At 44.2% G+C, this 22,585-nt stretch overlaps 1 protein-coding gene across 1 annotated transcript in view; it reads right to left on the minus strand.

Moving 5' to 3' along the window:
- PRKAR2B (protein kinase cAMP-dependent type II regulatory subunit beta) overlaps nt 1-22,585 on the minus strand; it is a 180,712-nt gene that overhangs the window by 82,446 nt on the left and 75,681 nt on the right. Inside the window, exon 2 of the mRNA XM_074984145.1 lies at nt 9,615-9,650. Within this exon, the coding sequence (XP_074840246.1) occupies nt 9,615-9,650 (36 nt within the window). The remainder of the gene's footprint in view (nt 1-9,614; nt 9,651-22,585) is intronic.

The raw sequence follows: 22,585 nt of genomic DNA on the forward strand, positions 1-22,585 counted from the left end.
GACCTCTCCATAGTCATCCCCTCCCACTCCTCCAGCTGGGCGACCGGGAGCCGGACATCCCCAGACTTCGCCAAGGGACCCTCCGGTACATACAGGGAGGGGCGCACACCTGCTCCACCGGGGCCAGTTTCCGTATGGCAATCACGACCCATTTCTCCAGGGTGAGGGCTGGCCACAGGCAGGTGTCGTGGTGCTGGAGTGCAGGGGCAAGCCAGTGGCAGATCTCCTCAAAGGTCTGCCTCGACATGTGGAAGTTCCACAGCCACCTTTCCTCGCCCCACTCCCCTAGCACCATGCGCTCCCACCAGTCGATGCTGTTGGGGTGGGTCCAGAGGCATTGGGGCACCCGGGGAGGCGCATGGCACTGCCCCGGGGGGGAGCCCCATGGCCCTGGTGGGACCGCCAGCCACCCAATGAGATTGGGTGCAGCTGCAGCGATGGTGCACAGCACTGCCATCAGGGCATCCATGATGAGGGCGTCCTCCTGCAGGAGCTGTCTCTGGGGCTCCATGGTGGGCACAAGTGGGCTCTGCCTGGCTGGGAAAGGTTGGGCAGCACTCGGCTCGTGCAGAGGGGAAGGTGGCGGGAGGGGCCCTTTGAAGAAGGTGGCTGGCTGCGGTCCCGGAAGGGTTTGTCAGCCATGGGACCCCGTGCATGGTGTTTCCTGCCTCCCTTCTTTCGAAAGAGGGCTTGGAGCCGTGTGGACGCTCTCTTTTGAAAGACCTCGACAGCACTTCGAAAGAGCAGATCAAAGTGCCTATCTGAAAAATGGCAGAGGGTGCTCCCTTTCGACAGCTGCTATTTCGACCACCAAACTTCGATTTTCGCCCTTTCAAAAAGGGCGCTCACGTGTAGACACAGCTAGAGAGAGTGATCCCCTCACTGTCATATCATTACCCTTCCAAATACTTTAGATGTTTACAGCTGGTCTTTCATGGTGAACGTAAGGTTACAATATTCAGTACAGTTACAATACTCCTTAAATAGTACCTGTACACATCTCACAATACTTATGAATATCAGTAAGTTACATACTTGCAGCAAATAGTAACAGAGAGATAGCCATGCTAGTCCATATAGCATCAAAATAAGAAAGCAGTCCAATAGCACTTCAATGACTAACAAAATAATTTATTAATTTATAAATTATTTTGTTAGTCTTTAAAGTGCTACTGGACTGCTTTTTTGTTTTGCTTGCAGTAAAGACCTTCATACTATGCTTCATGGATCAGTACCCTGAAAATAATGTATTAAATATAGTGAGCCTGCCAAATCTGAGACAGAAGACGATTGTTAAAGGAGTTGATTGTTAAGAAAATGGAACCATTTGCCTGTTGGCAACAATGAGTCTGTTACACAGATGGTCTGAATGTTGAATATGATGGGAGCAAACTAGTAGGTTGCTAATATGGAAAACTGCATATGAGCCTTGAGGAAATGAGACTATACCAGAGAAAAATGTCATTTGTGCTATCCACTACAATTTCACTTCATTTATTATTAGTACGAAAATATTGTCCTAAAGTCTTGTCTCAAAAGCTGTTTGCTCTGATCTTGCTTAATGGCATTCATTGACTTTTTATTATGGAAGTATCCCTCTCTGCCCATATTGTATTTATTTATTTTATTGATGTGTAATTCAAATTTGTATCAATAGATAGTTATCAAATGAGTTTATCAAAACTTTTCAAAGACCTAACTAAACTCTCAAAATTGATGAGAGAGTTGATCTGGCAGGCTGTGTTTCACTTATCAAAACTACATATGTGGCTACCCAAAATGCTTAACTATGTTTTTCTCTTATTTCAGTCAAGCGTGGGCAGGGTACTGAACAACCCAGAATTTTGAGCAGTTGCCTCACTAATGGATTATATATTTCAATTTGAAAGTGGAACGCCACTTGAATGAAAATTATCATAAAATGATTAAGTTCATGATTATAAGGAATGACAGGAGGAGACCACAGCAAAATAAAGGTAATGGATTTCAGAAGGGAAACTTTAGCAAACTCTTAGGCTGTGGCCACACTTGGCCAAAACTTCAAAAAGGCCATGCTAATGGCCACATTGGAGGATACTAATGAGACTAATCAGCTGATAGGAATAAGGGGATTTCGCAGTCTGCAGGGTCCTTTTGAAAAGAACCCCCATGTAGCCGAGCTGCGCGCAAGCACAATGCGGCATTTTCGAAGTGCCGCAGCAGGCAGCATGATAATGAGGTGCTGAATATTCATTTCAGTGCCTCATTAGCATCCTCCAATTTGGCCATTAGCATGGCCATTTTGAAATTTTGGCCAAGTGTGGCCACAGCCTTAGAGTTAATAGATAAGATCCCTTGGGAAGCAAGTCTAAAGGAAAACAGTTCAACAGAGTTGGCAATTTTTTACAGAGACATCGTTATGGGCATAAGAGCAGATTATCCCACCATTTAGGAAAGACAAGCAGTATGGCAAGAAATCACCCTGACTTAACCAGAAGATCATCCATGATTTAAAAATCAAAAAGAGTCCTACAAAAAGTGGAAACTAGGAAAATTAGAAAACCTGATATAAAAAATAATACAAGCATCCATGGACAAATTTTCAAAAGGCCAAGACACAAAATCACGTCAAACTAGTGAGAGAGAAAAAGTGTGACAAGAAAACATACTACAAACACACTAGAAGCAAGAGGAAGAACAAGGAAAGGGTAGACCCATTACTCAGTATATGCATATGTGGAAATCATAGCAGAAAATGTCGACATGGCAGAGGTGCTTAATGCTTCTTTATTTCAATTTTCACCAAGAAGGCTGGTGGCGATTGGACATCTACCATAGTGAATGACTGTGGAAGATGAGGTAGAATCAGAGGCTAAAATAGGAAAAGAACAAGTTCAAATTACTTTGAAAAGTTAGATGTCTTCAAGTCACCTATTTTTCTTGAAGCCTTACAGTTCTTTTGACAGTTCCTTACCTAGTCAAAGCTCCAAGGATCACCTTAGAAACAGCTAATGCACACGTCGTGCATTCTCTGAAATTCTTTGGTGGCATTCTCTGAAATGCTTCCAGTTCCACGCGCAGGGCCAGATAGACAGGCAGAACTTCAGAGTCTCAATGCGTGGATGAGACGATGGTGTAGGGAAGAGGGGTTTAGATTTATTAGGAACTGGGGACACTTTTGGGGTAGGGGGAGCCTATACAGGAAGGATGGGCTCCACCTAAATCAAGGTGGATCCAGACTGCTGGCATTAAACATTAAAAAGGACATAGAGCAGTTTTTAAACTAAGAGGTGGGGGAAAGCCGATTGGTGCGGGGGAGCACCTGGATCGGACGGAGACTTCTCTTACACGAGGCTCCATAGACAGGGATTCCCTAGAAGTTAGTCAGATAGGGAACGTGGGAAATAATATATGGGCAAGATCAGATGTGAAACAATCGTGCATAAAAAAATCCACCACGTCTGTGAAAGGCGGACATATAAATAGTGGTAGTTTTCTAACATGCTTTTACACTAATGCTAGGAGTCTGTCTAATAAGATGGGTGAACTGGAGTACCTCATATCAAAGGAGGAAGTTGACATAATAGGCATCTCAGAAACATGGTGGAATGAGGACAATCAGTGGGACACTATCATACCGGGATATAAATTATATCGGAAAGACAGAACAGGTCGTGCGGGTGGCGGAGTGGTACTATATGTGAAGGATAATATAGAATCAAATGAAGTAAAAATCCTAAAGGAATCAAAATGTTCCATAGAATCATTATGGATAACAATTCATTCCTCTAATATGAATATGGCATTAGGAATATATTACCGACCACCTAACCAGGACAGTGATAGTGATGCTGAAATGATGAGGGAGATTAGAGAGGCTATCAAAATAAAAAACACAGTAATAATAGGAGATTTCAATTATCCCCATATTGATTGGGTGCATGTCACCTCAGGACGGGATTCAGAGATTAAATTTCTTGATGCCTTAAATGACTGCTTCTTGGAGCAGCTAGTACAGGAACCCACAAGGGGAGAGTCGATTCTCGATCTAGTCTTGACTGGAACGCAGGATCTGGTCCAAGAGGTAACTGTTACTGGACCGCTTGGAAATAGTGACCACAATATAATAACTTTTAATATTCCTGTGTTGGGAAGAACACCGCAGCGGTCAAACACTCTGGCATTTAATTTCAAAAAGGGGAATTACACTAAAATGAGGAAGCTAGTTAAACAGAAACTAAAAGGTAGAGTAATTAAACTAAAATCCCTGGAAGCTGCATGGAAACTGTTTAAAGACACCATACTAGAGGCCCAACTTAAATGTATACCCCAAATAAAAAAACACAGTAAGAGACCTAACAAAGAACCACCATGGCTAAACAGCCATGTTAAAAAGGCAGTGAGAGAGAAAAGGGCAGCTTTTAAAAAGTGGAAGTCAAATCCTAGTGAGGAAAATAGAAAGGAACATAAACACTCCCAAATTAACTGTCATAATGTAGTAAGAAAAGCCAAAAAAGAGTTTGAGGAACAGCTAGCCAAAAATTCAAAAAACAATAGTAAAATGTTTTTTAAATACATTAGAAGCAGGAAGCCTGCTAAAAAAGCAGTGGGGCCCTTGGATGATAAAGATATAAAAGGAGCGATCAAGGAAGACAGTGCCATTGCGGAGCGATTAAATGATTTCTTTGCTTCAGTCTTCACGGCTGAAGATGTTACAGAGGTTCCTAAATCTGAGCCAGCCTTTTTAGGCGACAAATCTGAGGAACTCACTCAGATTGAAGTGACATTAGAGGAGGTTTTGGAATTAATTGATAAGCTGAATAGTAACAAGTCCCCAGGACCAGATGGCATTCACCCAAGGGTTCTGAAAGAACTCAAATGTGAAATTGCGGAGTTATTAACAGTGGTTTGTAACCTATCCTTTAAATCCACTTTGGTACCAAATGACTGGAAGACGGCCAATATAACACCAATATTTAAAAAAGGCTCTAGAGGAGATCCTGGCAATTATAGACCGATAAGTTTAACATCAGTACCAGGCAAATTAGTAGAAACACTAGTAAAGAGTAAAATTGCAAGGCACATAGAAGAGCACGAATTGTTGGGCAAAAGTCAGCATGGTTTCTGCAGAGGGAAGTCGTGTCTGTCTAATCTATTAGAATTCTTTGAAGGGGTTAATAAACATGCGGACAAGGGGCACCCAGTGGACATAATATACCTAGATTTCCAGAAAGCCTTTGACACGGTCCCACACCAAAGGCTTTTATGTAAATTAGGTGGTCATGGGATAGGAGGAAAGGTCCTTTCATGGATCGGGAATTGGTTAAAAGACAGAAAACAAAGGGTTGGAATAAATGGTAAATTTTCACAATGGAGGGGGGTAACTAGTGGTGTTCCCCAGGGCTCAGTCCTGGGACCGATCCTGTTCAACTTGTTCATCAATGATCTGGAAAATGAGGTAAGCAGTGAGGTGGCAAAGTTTGCAGATGACACCAAGTTGTTCAGGACAGTCAAAAGCAAAAGGGATTGTGAAGAACTACAAAAAGATCTCAGCAAACTGAGTGATTGGGCAGCAAAATGGCAAATGAAATTTAATGTGGGTAAGTGTAAGGTAATGCATGTTGGAAAAAATAACCCAAATTACACGTACTACATGATGGGGTCAAATTTAGCTACGACAGATCAGGAAAGGGATCTTGGAGTTATAGTGGATAGTTCTCTGAAGACATCCACGCAGTGTGCAGCGGCAGTTAGTAAGGCAAATAGGATGTTAGGAATTATTAAAAAAGGGATCGATAATAAGACAAAAGATATCATACTTCCCCTATATAAAACTATGGTACGCCCACATCTCGAGTACTGCGTGCAGATGTGGTCTCCTCACCTCAAAAAAGATATATTGGCATTAGAAAAGGTTCAGAAAAGGGCGACTAAGATGATTAGGGGCTTGGAAAGGGTCCCATATGGGGAGAGGCTAGAGAGACTGGGACTTTTCAGTTTGGAAAAGAGGCGATTGAGGGGCGATATGATAGAGGTATATAAAATCATGAATGGTGTGGAGAAAGTGAATATAGAAAAATTATTTACCTTTTCCCATAATACAAGAACTAGGGGACACCAAATGAAATTGATGGGTAGTGGGTTCAAAACTAATAAAAGGAAATTTTTCTTCACACAGCGCACAGTCAACCTGTGGAACTCCTTGCCCGAGGCGGCTGTGAAGGCCAGGACTCTATTAGGGTTTAAAAAAGAGCTTGATAAATTTTTGCAGGTCAGGTCCATAAATGGCTATTAGCCAGGGATAAAGTATGGTGCCCTAGCCTTCATAACAAGGGCAGGAGATGGATGGCAGGAGATAAATCACTTGTCTTCTGTTCTCCTTCTCTGGGGCGCCTGGCATTGGCCACCGTCGGCAGATGGGATGCTGGGCTTGATGGACCTTTGGTCTGACCCAGTATGGCCATTCTTATGTTCTTATGTTCTTATGTCGTTAACACACCAGACCATTCTGGGGGAATCTAATCCATTCATAGGCTTCTATACAAGTACACTAAACACCACAGTGTTTAAGAGGAAAAAGTTGTTTTTGTCAGTTACTTTTCTAAATGACATAACTTCATTTTCCTTTTTATATCAAACAAAACACACTGTGCATTAATTACCCACAACTGCTGATTTTTAAAAATTGCTGTTTTTCAGACATAGGCCTTCAGAAAAAAAGTGTCCCCAACCATTGTTTTCTTCCAATGTTTTAAAGTAAAAGTGATTGCTTATTTTTCCTTCCACAATATTAACTCATGTTTTTCTACTGAAATGAGCCATTCTATTAAAATACAAAGCTACCATTCCTTTTCTAGTCAGCTTTCATTTGTTTAAAAGAAAACTACTGATTAAAAAAGTTACAGTATAGCCTTGCTAACCATCACACACTACGTTTAGTACCAAAAATATCTATTTCCTCACATTTAGTCAGTGCTCCTATTCACTGACTAGCCATTACCTTGACAAACTATACAATCTTGCAGTCCCTGAAATATTACTGTATAATTAAAACTACAAGAGAAAATGTAAAATAAACTAAGTATTGTGATACATTACCCTTCCTTAATGTGTGTCATCACAGGCACCACTACTGCAAACACATGTGCATGTGACTCGCATATATTTTATACTGTTCCCACCTTTTTAGTTTTCAATATAGCAATGACTTGTGCTCTGACCACACAGCACAGCAGAAGTTGTCAGGGAGAACCTAGAGCAGGGGTCGGCAACCAAAATAGCAAGAAGAGCCATTTTTTTCCAATTTGGTAAAAAACCTCAACAATTCAAGAACCGCAATGTATGTGAATATAAGTGGGTCCTTGATAAATAACACTAAACCACACTTTTTGTAACTGTTATTCTAAGAAAAGCGCACACACAATGATTTGTAGTGTGAAACATGTTTACTACAGGAAGTTCACAAACTTTTTATTCCATTTCCTCACACTTTCCCTGTGTCTACATGTGCCCCTTCCTTTTCAAAGGGGCATGTTAATGAGTGGGTTCGAAAGATGCTAATGAGGTACGGCAATGAATATGCAGCGCCTCATTAGCATAACGGTGGCTGCAGCGATTTGAAAGTGAGGCTTTTTGAATCATGCAATGCCCATGGAGACAGGATCTTCTGAAAGGACACCCCCCCCCCAGTTTTCAAAAGTCCTTCTGATCACCAGATAGGAAGAAGGGCTTTCGAAAACTGGTGGTGGTCCTTTAGGAAGGTCCCATCTCCATGGGCGGTGTGTGATTCAAAGAGCCGCCCTTTCGAATTGCCGCAGCTGCCATTATGCTAATGAGGTGCTGCATATTCATTGCAGAGCCTCGTTAGTATCTTTCGAAGCCGCTCATTAACATGCTCCTTTTGAAAGGAAGGGGCACGTGTAGACCCAGCCTTTATGTGTGTGTTTGTACCACTGTCCTCCTGACTTTTACTCCTAAACCTTCTTTCTCTCTGGAGGACACTAGCAGAAGTTATCTAACATTTTGAGATCATATATCATTAGCTATTTACATATGTGTTGTTTATTTTGGGACTTTGAGATGTTCACCGTTTATCAAAAATAATCAGGAGGGTTTTTTTTTTTTAAACTTTGCAATTATAGCATTGGGAGCCACAAAGAAATCCTTGAATAGCCACATGCGGCTCTGGAGCTGCAGGTTGCGGACCCCTGACCTAGAGGTTTCCGAAGCAGGATAAGGGGTAGAGGTGCCAGTCTGGGTGTATAGAATAAACACACTCTCTGACTGTTCTGGGTAAAATGATCAACAGTAAAATAGTTCACAGAGGAAACTATCAGTACTATTGTCTTTCAGTTTTAAATTTAACTCAAGTGAAATGAAGGGAGCTAGTTTCTGGTGCTGCCATCTCACAGTTTTAAGAATCTCATGATAACTAGAGATTTTCTTAAAGCACCAGCTCATGAATTTGCTTTTGTTTTAAATTAAAGCCTTCATGGCTGTGGAAAAACACTTGAAAACAGGAAATCAAGGGCTACAAAATCAGATAATAAATAAAAAGAACAGGAAAGTTAATTTTTTTTTAATTTCATTCTTTTGGGAGAAGGGGGCAGCTCATGATTTCTGAAAGCTCAGACTTGACAATACAGTAAACCCTCAATTTAACAGACTAATTGTGGGGAAGGGGTGTCTGTTAATGCCGAAAGTCCGTTATATCCAAATGGTTATACTGTATGATGATGCACTGACCTTCCCAGCCCATCACTCACTCTTGTCCTCCGCCCCCTCCCCTTCCTGACCCATCTTTCCCCTCACACCTCCATCTCCCTCTCCCAATTACCAGGAGAGGAGCTGAATGCTGGCCTGGCGCCTTCCACCTCCTGCAGCTCTCAGTGCTGTGACTCCTCCAGCCTCCAGCTCTGAGCTGTATGTGCAAAGGTAGAGCGTGGCCACTCCCAGCCTGCCTCCAACACCATGGCTGTTGCTCAGTGCCATTGTAGACAGCAGCAGCTGGGCACCGACATGCTCCACGCACGCGAGGTTGGGGGAGGAGAGCTCCTGTGCCCCGCCACAGCCTACCCCCTGGCTCCTCTGGCCCTGGTGGCCCCAGTCGCTGCAGTGGCCCCTCCAGCCCCAGCAGTGGCTCTGGTGAGCCTCCGGCATTTATTTTGGAGAGGTAGGGGGGCTGGCAGACAGCATCCGTTATTTCTGAAGCCCATTATATCAGGGTCTGTTAAATCGAGGGTGTACTGTAGTGCATCTCAGAGTTTGCAGGCCAACTCAGAAAGATGTTATTGGTTTACAAAAACTTCATATTTGCTATGTTTTCTTTGCACCCATCAGTACCCGTTTTTGTTTTTGTTTTTTAAAGAGCTTAGATTCTTGCCCAATTCTATAACAGTGGGAGAATTCTATGGCAAATTCTGTAGCCCTGGAATCACTATTGCATGAAGCTTTCACAACAGTCATTGTACATACAGGATTTTTTTCTGCAAATAACTAAATCATATACAATTAAGTTAGTTATTTGTAAACATGTATGATTAACATTACAGAACATGTAATGTAAAAGCCATAATCATCATTATGTTTCAATAACTACACAGGTGAACAAAAACATGCAACTTTATTTAACCAACCTGATGCACGTCGAGTGAACCGGTTTATCACTGGAGCTAAAAAAAAAAAACCAGAAAAATATAATTAGATTATTTTCTTCATGATTTAAATATAGAAGTTTTAAAAATAACACTCCATAAAAATCGTATTATTTTGTTTTAAAAATCTGTGATTTTCAAACTTTTGCGCAAGTTGCTCTCTAAGGCTATGTCTACACAGCAGAGCTATTTCTGTGTCTTTGAAATGCACCCAGGATTTTGAAATATTTTTCAAAATAACAGGTGCACTATTTCAGCACTTCTGTGCGCCTCATTGCAGAAGGAGTAACGGAATCTTCGAAACAGTGCATTATTTCAATATTTGGCATTGTTTAGACAGTGCCAAATGCCAAAATAGCTTCTTGCGAGTTTAGGGTGCTGTGTAGATGTAACCTAAGCCACAAAGTTGCAAAAGGTGTTATGGTCAATTATCAATGACATTTAAAAAATAAGATTAAAAATCATTTTCACTATCTTTTTAAGAATTCCTCCACGCATGTACTCATTGTCATGTCTCATTATGAAATATTTTATATTTACACAGCTAATTAAATAAATAGGACTCCAAGAAGCCAAAACCTACCATGATACAAACTTGGATGCAAATATTTAATAGACTGGCCTTTGATTTTACAAAATGTCTAGCTCAAGATATCAGTTAACATAAAGATGTTCTTCCATAGAAAAGGACCAACTTGAAACCCCATTTGAGAAATCAAAAGTTATATAGGTCTGCAACTAGTCACATAGGTGGAGAACAATGTTCCAAAAAAAAAAAAAGCTTCACGTGTAGCTCCTGTTTTATGGTTCAGGGTCTCACAAACTGCACATAAATGTGCACTATACATACCGAGAAAATGGCAATTCCTAGCTTGTTTCTGACCCTGACATACAATTTTGACTACTTTTTTCAAGGGGTCGGGAGTTGCCTCCACTTCAACTCCTGCCCAGTGTTAACCAGCTCTCACAAGAACTGCTAGAGATAGTAACCAATGCTTTATAGCTGCACCCTAGAGCCTCATTTCAAATTATAATAAATTATCTCTAACTCTAGTCAGTTAAGATCAATTATTAAAATATTAATAAATCTGAAGGAGCTAACAAGATGATAATCAGAATGATATGTTTTAAATTGTAGGAGTCACCTACTTTTATACAAATATTTCTCCTTATAGAATGAGTATTAGCTGTACAAAATCCTCTCAATCATTTTTATGAACATTAAGTGAAGAAAATATTGATGTTTTTCTACACTTAATTTAACTGGGGTTTATATAGCATTTATTGAATGTATAAGCACTACAGCTTAAGAAATGTAAAAGTCATCATTTGACTATAGAGCAGCTAACAACCTCTCACTCTGTTGGGAGATGGAAAAAGAGATAAAATCATGCCCCTGACATTAATAAGTCTTTCCACAGGTTGGGGGAAGGAACTTCGGTATGGCAGAGGAAGGACATTTGAACAAGCAATAGAATACTTGATCTGAAATCAAACTCAGTGAAGACACATCCTTGTTCTATCAAATGTTCCTAATGACATTGCCCTAAGACGTGCTCAAATTGACTCTACACCAACGATCAGATGGAAAAGGCTGTATATGTAGCAATGGAAAAGGCTGTATATGTAGCGATTTGCATACTGAGTTCTGCATAAATATAAAAAGGGATCAAACCCAGATCTGTAAAATCTACCTAATAAGCCTTTCCAGAAAGGAGCATTCTGGGAGGCAAATACACCTAGTTTGCTTTTAGTGCCATTTGATGTTTTCTGTTGATTAACAGATTTAATGCTTAAGCACAACTGCACATTATATTTTCAATTAAAGGAGGATCTCATGAAAGTACATGATGTCATTTAAATATTCGTATAACTTTTCAGATTCTGCTTTACTCCAACAAAAATAAGTTTTATTTTTTCACAAAGGAATACCATTTGCAAAGGATAGGAAAGGGGCAGATTTTGCTATCAGCACCATGTTTTTATTAATGTCTCTCACTTTAAATTATAAAAGTAATCAATTCCTGTGCAGTGTGTGTGTGAGACAAGTCCAGTTTACTGTGCACTGTGGTTTGAAGAACACCATTTTCCTATTAAAACTACATAATGGTTGCATGTTTCAAAAAATGGAAAGATATCTGCCTGTATACAAAGTTCACAAAGGAAAAAACCCAGTTCAGACAACTATGCATAGCTACAGAACTTTTTAAAATGTATTTTATTGACAAAGATGAAAGTAAACAGATACATTTGGTACCTCCAGGGATGATGAAAATAAGGCTTAATTTAAATATGTGTCTGTGATTCCATATCTGTGGGATCATGTACTATAAAAACAATTGCAAATTATATAAAAAAGTCAATAAGCAAAAACATTTTAATCACCCAGTCAAGCAACAGGATTATCAATACCGTAGGCCTCCTTATACTTTAACACTTACATAACCATTTATGAACATCAACTCGTTAGCACAACACCCCTGTGAAATAAACATTGTACAGAAGGGGAGACCAAGGAAGAAAAATGAAATGATTTTTCAGAGAAAGTCAGTGTCAGAGATTGTATCAGGATGACTGAATTCTTTGCTTCCTGCTATATATAAATCAGTGGGTATGTCTACACTAGGAACTAACTTTGAAGTTACATGCTACTTCCAAGTAGCCTGCAGAGAGTCCACACTTTCTTTTTAACTTTATTCAAAGTTAACTTCAAAGTAACGGAGCCCAACTTTGAAGTCCTCATTCCATTACCGGGAATGAAGTGCCCTACTTTGAAGTTTAACTTTGAAGTAGGGTGTGTGTAGACGCTCAACTTCAAAGTCTGCAACTTTGAAGTTATTTTTGTAGTGTAGACACAGCCAGTAGTTCTCATACTATTGAGTTGCCATTCTTTGTAGTCCCCTCAATTTACTTGCTCAAAAGGGCAAAGTTTGCTGAAGACAGCCACTGAGAACACTACTATCATTAGTGGCAGCTGGTGTAGCCAATTAATAAATCTACAGACCACACAAACTGGTTTGGAGTCTTCAGAAAACATTAATGAACTAGTGGCCATTGGTCAAATGAACTCAAAATGCCTACTCTGTGTCACTGAGGCAAAACTCTCCATCCTAGCTAATCAGTTTCAAGAATATCTTTAAAAAACAACACACTAGAATCTGGATGCTCTGAGGGGTTTGTCAGCAAAACAGCTGTTTTGCTGACAAAACCCTCTAGTGTAGACATAGCCTATGATAGGTCAGGGAGACAAGAAAGGGAATCAAGAGAATAGATAAGCAAATAAAAACAACAGCCTTTAAAACAAACCAAATGTCATCCTTCTTAGTTACAGCATCGTTTTCTAAACAACCTATAGCAGTAATACTACACATATAAAATGCATCATCTAATTTCATAAGCACACCTCACCAAGTTTACTTATCTACCATTCTGTTCATGTCCCTTAAGATTATATTTTGATCAAAATAATCAAATGGCCTCCAACTTCAAATTAGCAACAACTGGCAGGACACTGGACAGAAAGCAATTCTCAGATATCAAGACAGTTTCACAGACAGTGCTGGAGGATGCGCAATGGGGCTATGTCTACACTGCTTCCTAAGCGCAAAATAATAAGAATTTGAGTTTATTTCAAAATAGGCTATTTCGGGACTTGGCAATGTCAAAATACTGTGCTATGTGGAGGCATCCCTTACTCCTCCTGCAACAAGATATTCAGGAACGCCAAAATAGTGCACCCCTTATTTCGAAAAGTATTTTGAAATAACGGGTGTTTCATAGATGCAGAGTGGCTATTTCAGGATACCTCAGTAACCCCATAGCAGATGTAGCTTAGATGTGAACATTTTTCTCAGGAAAGAAAAAGCACAATTGGAACTTCAGCTAGCAAGGAATGTGAAGGGCAACACAAAGAGTTTCCACAGGCATGTTCAAAATAAGAGAGTTATCAGGGAGCGTGTGACGCCATTAGTGGATGAAGGAGATAACCTGGTGACAGATGATGTGAGAATGACTGAAGTACTCACTGCTTTTTGGCCTCAGTCTCCACGGACAAGGTCAGTTCCCCGACTACGGCACTAGGCAATGCAGTATGGGAAGGTGGTGGGGAGCCCTCAGTGGGGAAAGAACGGGTTAAGAGCTATTTAGAAAAGCTAGATGCACACAAATCCAAGGGCCAGGATTCAATGCATCTAAGGGTACTGAGGGAATTGGCAGATGTCATTGCAGAGCCTTTGGCTATTATCTTTGAAAACTCGTGGAGATTGAGAGAGGTCCTGGATGATTGCAAAAGGCAAATGTAGTGCCCATCTTTAAGAAAAGAAAGGACAATCCAGGGAACTATAGAGCAGCCAGCCTTACATGAGTCCCTGGAAAAAACACGGAGGGCATCCTCAAGGAATCCATTCCGGAGCACTTAGAAGAGGGGAAAGTGATCAAGAGTAGTCAACATGGATTCACCAACAGCAAGTCGTGCCTGACCAATCTGATTAGCTTTTGACACTGAGGAGGGCAAAGAACATGATATTTTCAGTTCTTGTTATCTTTATCAGCTGCTACACAAAAAGTGGCAGGACACATCACAAATGAGCTTATTCTAAGCTGAACCCAATAAACATCTCTATTAATAGTGTTTCAGTTTCAGTGGTTTTCCTCATATGGACATATTACTGGAATGGAACACAGAACAACTATACTGGGTTAGTCCGAAGGTCCATCTATCCCAGTATCCTGTCTAACAACTGTGGCCAATATAAGGTGCCTCAGAGGGATTGAAAAGAACAAGTAACCATCAAGTGACTGATTTTCTGTAACTGATTCCCAGATTCTGGCAAACAGAGGCTAATGATACTATCTCTGCCCTTCCTGGCTAGTAGACATACATGGACCTCTCCTGCATGAACTTACCTGGTTTTTATTTTTAACCCTATTATAGTCTTGGTCTTCACAACAGCCTCTGGCAAAGAGTTTCACAGCCTGAATGTGCACTGTGTGAAGAAATACTTCCTTTTGTTTCCTTTAAACCTGATGTCTATTAATTTGATTTGGTCAACCCTAGCTCCTGAGTTATGAGGTGTAACGCTTCCTCATTTACTTTCTCCACACCAGTCACAATTTTACAGATTCTCTACAGTATCACCCCTTAGTGGCTTTTTTTGCACGTTTAAAAGTCCAAATTGTATTAATCTCTCTTTGGCTTTGGCCACGCTAGAGAGTGACATCGAAATGGCTTAACCCTACCTGTTATTTCGAAATAAGCTATTTTGAAATAAGTGGCATGGAAGCAACTACACATGAAATGCGGCTTGACGTTGCAATCCGCAACATCGAAAAGACTCCTAGTCATTTCAAAATGGAGCAGCTACACAGCCACAGCTTCATTTCAAAATAACAGGGCAGGAAATGGCGAGGGCAGGGTCAAATGGCTGACAAGCCCTTCCTGGAGCACGGGCAAGCCAACCCCTGAAAGGGCTCCTCCCAAACACATCCTCCGTGCACATGCTGAGGACCCTGGCTGCTTGCAGCATGTGACCTCCAGCATAGCACTTGGTAGAGCCTTGGTTAGCCACCACACCACTGCCTACCATGGACCCACAGCACTTCACTGATAGGGACAACTTGGACATTGCAGTCAGCTTGATGGCCATCCTGACAGCATGCCACATGAGACTACATGCTGCCCGACATGTGGCCAACCTCCTGCAGGCTCCCCGCACGGTGCATCTGGAGCACCCCCCGGTTCCAGCCTCGCTGTTGCCTCTGGCGGTACCCTGCCAATGGGGTAGGATGGGACGACATTGTCCTCGGAGACTGGGACAACGACCAGTGGGTTCGCAGCTTCCAGATGACTCAGGCCACCTTCATGGAGCTGTGCCAGCACTTTGCCACCAGGACACCCGCATGCAGCCTGCACTCTCCCTGGAGAAATGAGTGGCCATCGCTCTGTGGAAGCTGCCACCCTGGACAGGAACCGCTCAGTCGGCCACCAATTCGGGGTGGGGAAGGCTACCATCAGGGTCATCCTCCTTAAGGTAAGGCTCCCGGGGCCACGCACCTACAGCTGGGTCCTGGGGAGGGGGGCCCCAAGGTGTGGGACCCCATGGAGTGGGGTCCCTGGAAGGGGAGGCCCCGGGGTGGGGGCCCCCCATATGCTACCACACACTCACAGGCACCTGTGCTCTCTACCCTACAGGTTGTTGCCACCATCAACAGGATCCTCCTGTGCTGCCGGATCCGCCTTGGGGACGTGGACGCTGCCATGGCCGGCTTCCAACAGCTGGGATTGCCCAACTGCATCGGTGCATTGGACAGCACCCACATTGCCATCTGGGCCCCACCACACAGCCGGAGACGGTACATCAACCGCAAGGGCTACCACTCCATTGTCCTCCAGGCCCTCGTGGATGCCCGAGGATGTTTCACCAACATCTGTGTGGGCTGGCTGGGCAGGACCCACGATGCCCGCGTCCTGCGGAACTCGTGGCTTGGCTGCAGGATGGCAGAGGGCACCTACATCCCCCCACGGGAGCTGCCAGTGAGGGACATGACCATACCCCCATGCATCATTGCCGATGCTGCCTTCCCGCTCCAGGCTTGGCTAATGTGCCCCTACATGGGACACACCAATGAGAGCCGGGACTTCTTCAATGCCCGCTTCAACCAGGCCAGGAACACTGTGGAGCAGGCATTCGGCTGTCTGAAGGCACGTTTCAGGTGCCTCCTGATGTGCCTGGAGGTAGACCTGCCCAGCATGCCCGTGGTCGTGGGTGTCTGCTGTGCACTGCGCAACCTTGTGGAGAGGAAGCAGGAGCTCTTTGTGGCACACTGGGCAGCCAAGGCTGTGCCGCACTATGAGCAGCCGGGGTGGTCCCATGTCACCAGGTGCACCGGGATGGGGTGTGCATGCAGAAGGCCCTCCAGGAGACCTTTGCCCTTGGGCCACCATGACCTGGCCTGGCTCACTCCACTTAAACCCCCATGCGGTTCTCACTCCTGCCCCACCAACACCCCCCTTGCCATCCCCATCTGAGGCAGGACACATAGCACCATTAAATAAATTCAACCACTATTTTTGGAACATAAAGAACATGTGACTATGTACAGGGGGTGGGGGTGAACTATATACTTGGGGAGGCGGAGGACCTCAATCCTCCGTCGTAGTGGCTGGCCAGGAGCCATGACGGTCCCTGGAGCCACAACCACCCCAGGTCCAGGGACCATGGCGGGGCTGGGATGGGGCAGCTGGAACAGGGAGGTAGGGCTGGACCAGAGTATCTAGAGGCTCAGACTCATGGGGATGAGGGCAGGGAGCCACAGATGGGCAGGGCTCATCTGGCCACAGCCAGCGCGCCAGCTCCCACCGCTTGGCCAGGGTCATGTCGACTGGGGTCAGAGCTGCAAGGGCCAGGGGGAAGGAAGGGGCACAGAGGGGCTGGGGAACAGGGAGGAGCCGAGGAAGAGGGAGGTGGCAGGGAAGAGGGGGAGACTGGGGTGGAGGGAGGGGCTGGAGAAGAGGAGGGTACCAGGGAGGAAGGGGGAGCTGAGGCAGAAGGGGGAGCTGCAGGAAAGGCCATCCATGGGGTGGGCGGCTGGGCCAGGCAGTTGGCGATGGCCTGGGTCGGGGTGTCGAGATACCCAGCCACCTGGTCCCAGGCTGCCCACTCCATGGAGACCCATTCCCGCAGCAAGTGGTTCTGCTCCCGCCATGCAGCCATGTGGGCTGCCACCAGATCATCTGCCCAGCTGAGGCAGCGGCTCCTCCCACCACGGCGCCCGGTTCAGGGAGGTGTCACCCCCTCACCCTGCTCTGCTGCTGGGTGGCTCCCGTGCGTGTCCAGAGGGCTGGGGTGGCTGGCAGAAGCTGAAGCTGTGAAGACATAAGGCAAGAGGGTGGTGCCCCATCATTCATGAGCCTGGTTACCGTGGGCCAGCAGCCTTGTCCCCACTGCCATCCCACCTTGCTTGTGGTGAGGGGCTCTGGGGCGGTCTGTCTTCTGTGGGGTTGGTCAACACAGGGCCATTAGAGTGGCTGCCCCAGCCCTCCCAGGCTTCTGACCCTCATGGCAGGCCATGGCCCCATGTGGGCCCCACCTGGCAATGATGATCGCCATCCTCAGGTCCCTGTCCTGTGGCCGTGCGCCCAGACCCGTACCGGCTGCATCAGGGACTGCCCCCGGCCCCTCATGACCAGTGCACCCCATGCCCGGTCCTACCTGAGGGTTTCTCGGGTGGTTCAGGGGAGGCCTGGGTAGAGGTAGCCCAGCGAGGGCTCTTGGAAGACTCAGCCGTGCACAGTGGTCCCTCGCTCCTACTGTTGCTGTCCCCGGTGCCAGCAGATACTTCGGGGCCTGCCTTGTCGGGGGGGGGGTGGCATCAAGGGTGCTGGCTGGGGCTCCTCGCCCTGCCCCACCGGTTCTGCCGTGTCCAGGGTCTCCTTGAGTGGTGCATCCTTCCTAGGTCCCAGCAGGTGGTAGAGTTCCCTGAAGTAGGGCCAGTGGCTGGCGCTACCCCTGACTGCCTGGCTGAGTCCCTTGCTCGGGCATAGCCCTGCTGCAGCTCCTTCACTTTGGAGCAGACCTGGTCAGGGATCCAGAGGGGGTGGCCTCTTGCGGCAAGGTTGCTGGCGACACGGGCAAAGGTGTCCACATTTCTCTTCTGCCCCTCCATCCTGAGCAGGATGTCCTCTTCCCCTCAGACAGCCAGCAGATCCCGGACTTCACCTTGCATCCAGGGGGCCCCTCTCCACTTTGGAAGCTGCCTAGAGCCCTGGGAGACCTGCCGCCGGGGATCCTGGGGGTCTTGGCTGCTAGCCATCTGTCTGGCCACGGAGGGGTGTGTCTTCCTGGGGGTGCTTGGGAGCGTCGTCTGGCCACCTCATGCTCTTATATCTGCCAGCACACGCTCAGCTTCCTGCACGGGGTTTCTGTGTCCCTGCATCTTTAACACACCTGCTGCTGACAGCCATAGAGCTGCTGGTGGGAGGGGCCAGATCTGTGGAGGACTTTTCATTTTGAAATGGCAGTCAGGGAGCAGCTACACACATTTAGTTTAATTTCGAAATTAACATCGAAAGGAGGCATTATTCCCAAAACAGGAGCGGAATACCCATTTCGAAATGAACACCTATTAATTTTGAAATTAATTTCAAAATGAGCAATTGCTGTGTAGTCGCTCTCCTGCTCATTTCGAAACTGCCCCTCATTTCAAAATAATTTTTGAAACGAGCTGCTAGTGTAGCCACAGCCTTCATATGGTAGCTGTTCATACTCCTGATTATTTTGTTGCTCTTTTGGAAACTTTTCCCATTCCAATCTACCTTTTTTGAGATGGAGATACCACATCTGCATACAGTATTCAAGATATTGGTGTACCATGGTTCTATAAAGAGGCACTATGATATCTTCTGTCTTATTATCTATTCCTTTCCCAATAATTCCTAACATTCTGTGCACTTTTGGGACTGCCTCTGCATATGGATGTTTTCAGAGAACTATATACAATGACTCAAGATCTTTCTTCAGTGATAACAGCTAATTTAGACTCCACCATTTTATATGCATAGCTGGAATTATGTTTTCTAATTTGCCTTAATTTGCATTTACCAACAGTGAATTTTGCTATTTTGTTGCCTACTCACCCAGTTTTCTGAGATCCCTTTCTTGCTCTTTACAGTGTGCTTCAGACTGAGCTATCCTGAGTAGTTTTGTATAATCTGCAAATTTTACCATCTCATTGTTTGCTTCTTTTCCCAGATCATTTATGAATACGTTGAACAGTCCTGATTCCCATATAGACCCTTGTGGGACACCACTATTTTACCCTTCTCCATTCTGAAAACTGGCCATGTATTTCCTACGTTTTGTTTCCTTGCTTTTAACCAGTTACTAATCCATGGCTATATCTACAAATCAGGGTGATGTGAGATTACTAATGATGCATATGCAGCACTTCATTAGGCAAATTTTCCCCCGCAGCAACTTTGAAGTGTCAAACTTCAAAGTGTCGGCATGCCGTGTAGCTGTGGGCGCTCCGAAGTGCCTGTGCTACTTCAAAGTGCCTTTATTCCCCAGAATTTTGACGAATAAAGGCACTTCGAAGTAGCGCGGGGAGACGTTGTCACAGGGGAGAATTTGCCTAATGAAGTGCTGCATACGCATTGCAGCACATCATTAGTATTTCCCATCACCCTGATTACCATGCCCCCTTCAAAGAAGAGGGCAATTGTAGACATAGCCCATAAGAGGACCTTCCTTCTTATCCCATGATAGCTTACTTTGCTTAAACACCTTTGGTGAGGGACCTTATCAAGGGGTTTCTGAAAATCTACCTATACTATAAGCCACTGGACCCCCCTTGTCCACATGCTTGTTGACCCCTCCAAGAATCCTCATAAGTTAATGAGACATGATTTCCCTTTATGGATTTGGGACTGCATGAGATGCTGTAATAATTTACTTTCAGAAAGTCCAGCAATGAGATGTTGAGGCACCACCCCTTGAGGAGAGGACTGGTGGAGTCAAGGTTGAAGGGAGAAAATGAAATCAGGATGTAATTGAATTGGATGTTGCAAGAGAAACAGTAGCTGGTTGGGGAATATGCTGGAGTAATAAATTTTAAACAACAAAATGTCAGCCTGCAATTTTAAAACTCTTAACACACCACAATAACATATTAACACTCGCATTACTAACAACATCATGCCAACATATCAGCTGCTCTTTCAAGCAGCAGAGTCAGAAAAGGTGCACAAGAAACAGACGTTGCCACCCTGCTCAACTTGTTAGGATCAGTCATGTGGGGTTCATCTACACAACAGCGATCTGTTGGCAGAAGTTACTATCAGAAGAGATTTTCCAGCAAAACATCTGCCAACTGATCACATCCACAAGAGTGGATCAAAAGAGTAATCTGCTCTGTCGACAGATAGTGGCCAGACTGCCCAGCCAGTCTCTCGACAGACCGGCCAACCAGAAGCTCACCAAACAGGGCTCCCCAGTGAACCAGAAGCCCTGTCTGTCTACAGAGGGCCCCCTCACATGTCTACACTGCTTTTTTGCTGACAGACACTGTCAACAAAGGTAACAGTGAGATAGCCGTGTTAGTCTATATACCACCAAAACAAAAAAGCAGTCCAGTAGCACTTTAAAGACTAACAGAATAATTTATTAGGTGGTGAGCAGTCTATCCCACGAAAGCTCACCACCTACTAAATTATTTTGTTAGTCTTTAAAGTGCTACTGGACTGCTTTTTTGTTCTGTCAATAAAGGTGTTACTCCTCACTGCAAAGAGGCAGAATGCTGTCAGCAGAAATACCAAGTTTTGTCAAAAGACTGTCAACAAAACACATTTTGTGTGTAGACACACAATGTAGATCTCACTGAATGCCTATCCAGCACAGAGAAAAGGCCAAAAGAGTCAGCACCCACAAGTAAGAGACCAGCGATTTCACTGATGCATCTTTGTGACTGCATGTCTCTTCTTCTTCCACAATCTTCAGTTTGTTTGGTACCCTTTGTCTCCCTTGCAGGTGGCAGGGTAAGAGGATTCAAAAGACTGAGCTGATATATTGGGGTAGGCTGGGGATAGTCTACCATGAGCTATGGATTACAGGACTCCCACCAGAAAACCCATTGATCCATTTAAAGTCCTGTTGTGTGAGAGTCAGGGAACAAAAGGCAGGAGCACCCATCCTCACTACTGTATTAATAATATTGCAATGTGCTGCTTAAATCCACCTCTGTGCCTGTCCTCACTCATCTGCATGTCTTAATCAACTGTCTGTATTTTCACAAATATAAGCAATAAAATAAGGCAAACACGCAAATCTCAGAATTGCTAACTCTCTGTGCTTCTATAGCTCAATTTGTTTCCAGTGAATTTATAAGCCATTAATTTGTAGCACAGACTACACTTCTTTCCTTCCCCAAACTTTGAAAATAGAATCTGTTTTGGGACGTGCTGGTTAGCCATCTGAACCATGTGACCAGTCCAACAAAGATATTGATGAATGATAATAGCTTCAATGCTGGTCATGTTCAACTCTTCCCAGACGTTAGTGTTCGTGTGCCTATCCTCCCAAAGGATATTTAGGATTCTCCTGAAGCAGTGTTGATAATACTGTTCAAGTGCCTTCAAATGATACATGTATGTTGTCCAGATTTCACATGCATACAGCAGCATTGGAACAACCACTGCACAGAAGTCAAACATTTTTCTAACACCAGCATCTCCAGTTGACTGAATAGTAGCAGAATTCTGCAAACTGGAAAGGTAGTTTTTCCAGTCAAAGGGAAAATCAGTGATGTTGAATCTGGGTATTCTGTGTGTATCTTGTTTAATTACATATACATACTCCAGGCCAGACCTGAAACAGACGCAGTCAAGCACAGCATGCAAGTAATCCCCTTTTATAGGAATCTCAACCCACACATCAACACCCATTTCCCAGAAAGCTACTTTATTCCAAGAATGGCTTTTTAATACAGAAGGAAAAAGAAGACAGCAATCTCTCTGCTATTTGCCACAGCTTCTCTAAAAGAACTATTGGGTAATGCTGCACTAAAAAAAGACTAACTGGAAATTATTTCTTCAAAAACTAAAAGCTTGCTTTCAGGCTATTGAAAAGAACTTTTAAGACTGCAACAGTGACACCTAGTGACTTTTGTCAAAAGTACTAATATTTGTTTAGTAACATACTTTTAAAATTAATTTCACTATGGCCGTGTCTACACTAGCCCAAAACTTCGAAATGGCCATGCAAATGGCCATTTTGAAGTTTACTAATGAAGCACTGAAATACATATTCAGCACTTAATTAGTCTGCGGGCGGCCGCGGCACTTCAAAATTGATGCGGCTTGCCGCCGCGCAGCTAATCCCGACGGGGCTCCTTTTCGAAAGGACCCCAGCTACTTCAAAGTCCCCTTATTCCTATGAGCAGATGGGAATAAGGGGACT

Source organism: Carettochelys insculpta, chromosome 1 (assembly GCF_033958435.1).
Source record: "Carettochelys insculpta isolate YL-2023 chromosome 1, ASM3395843v1, whole genome shotgun sequence".
Classification (NCBI taxonomy): domain Eukaryota; kingdom Metazoa; phylum Chordata; order Testudines; family Carettochelyidae; genus Carettochelys; species Carettochelys insculpta.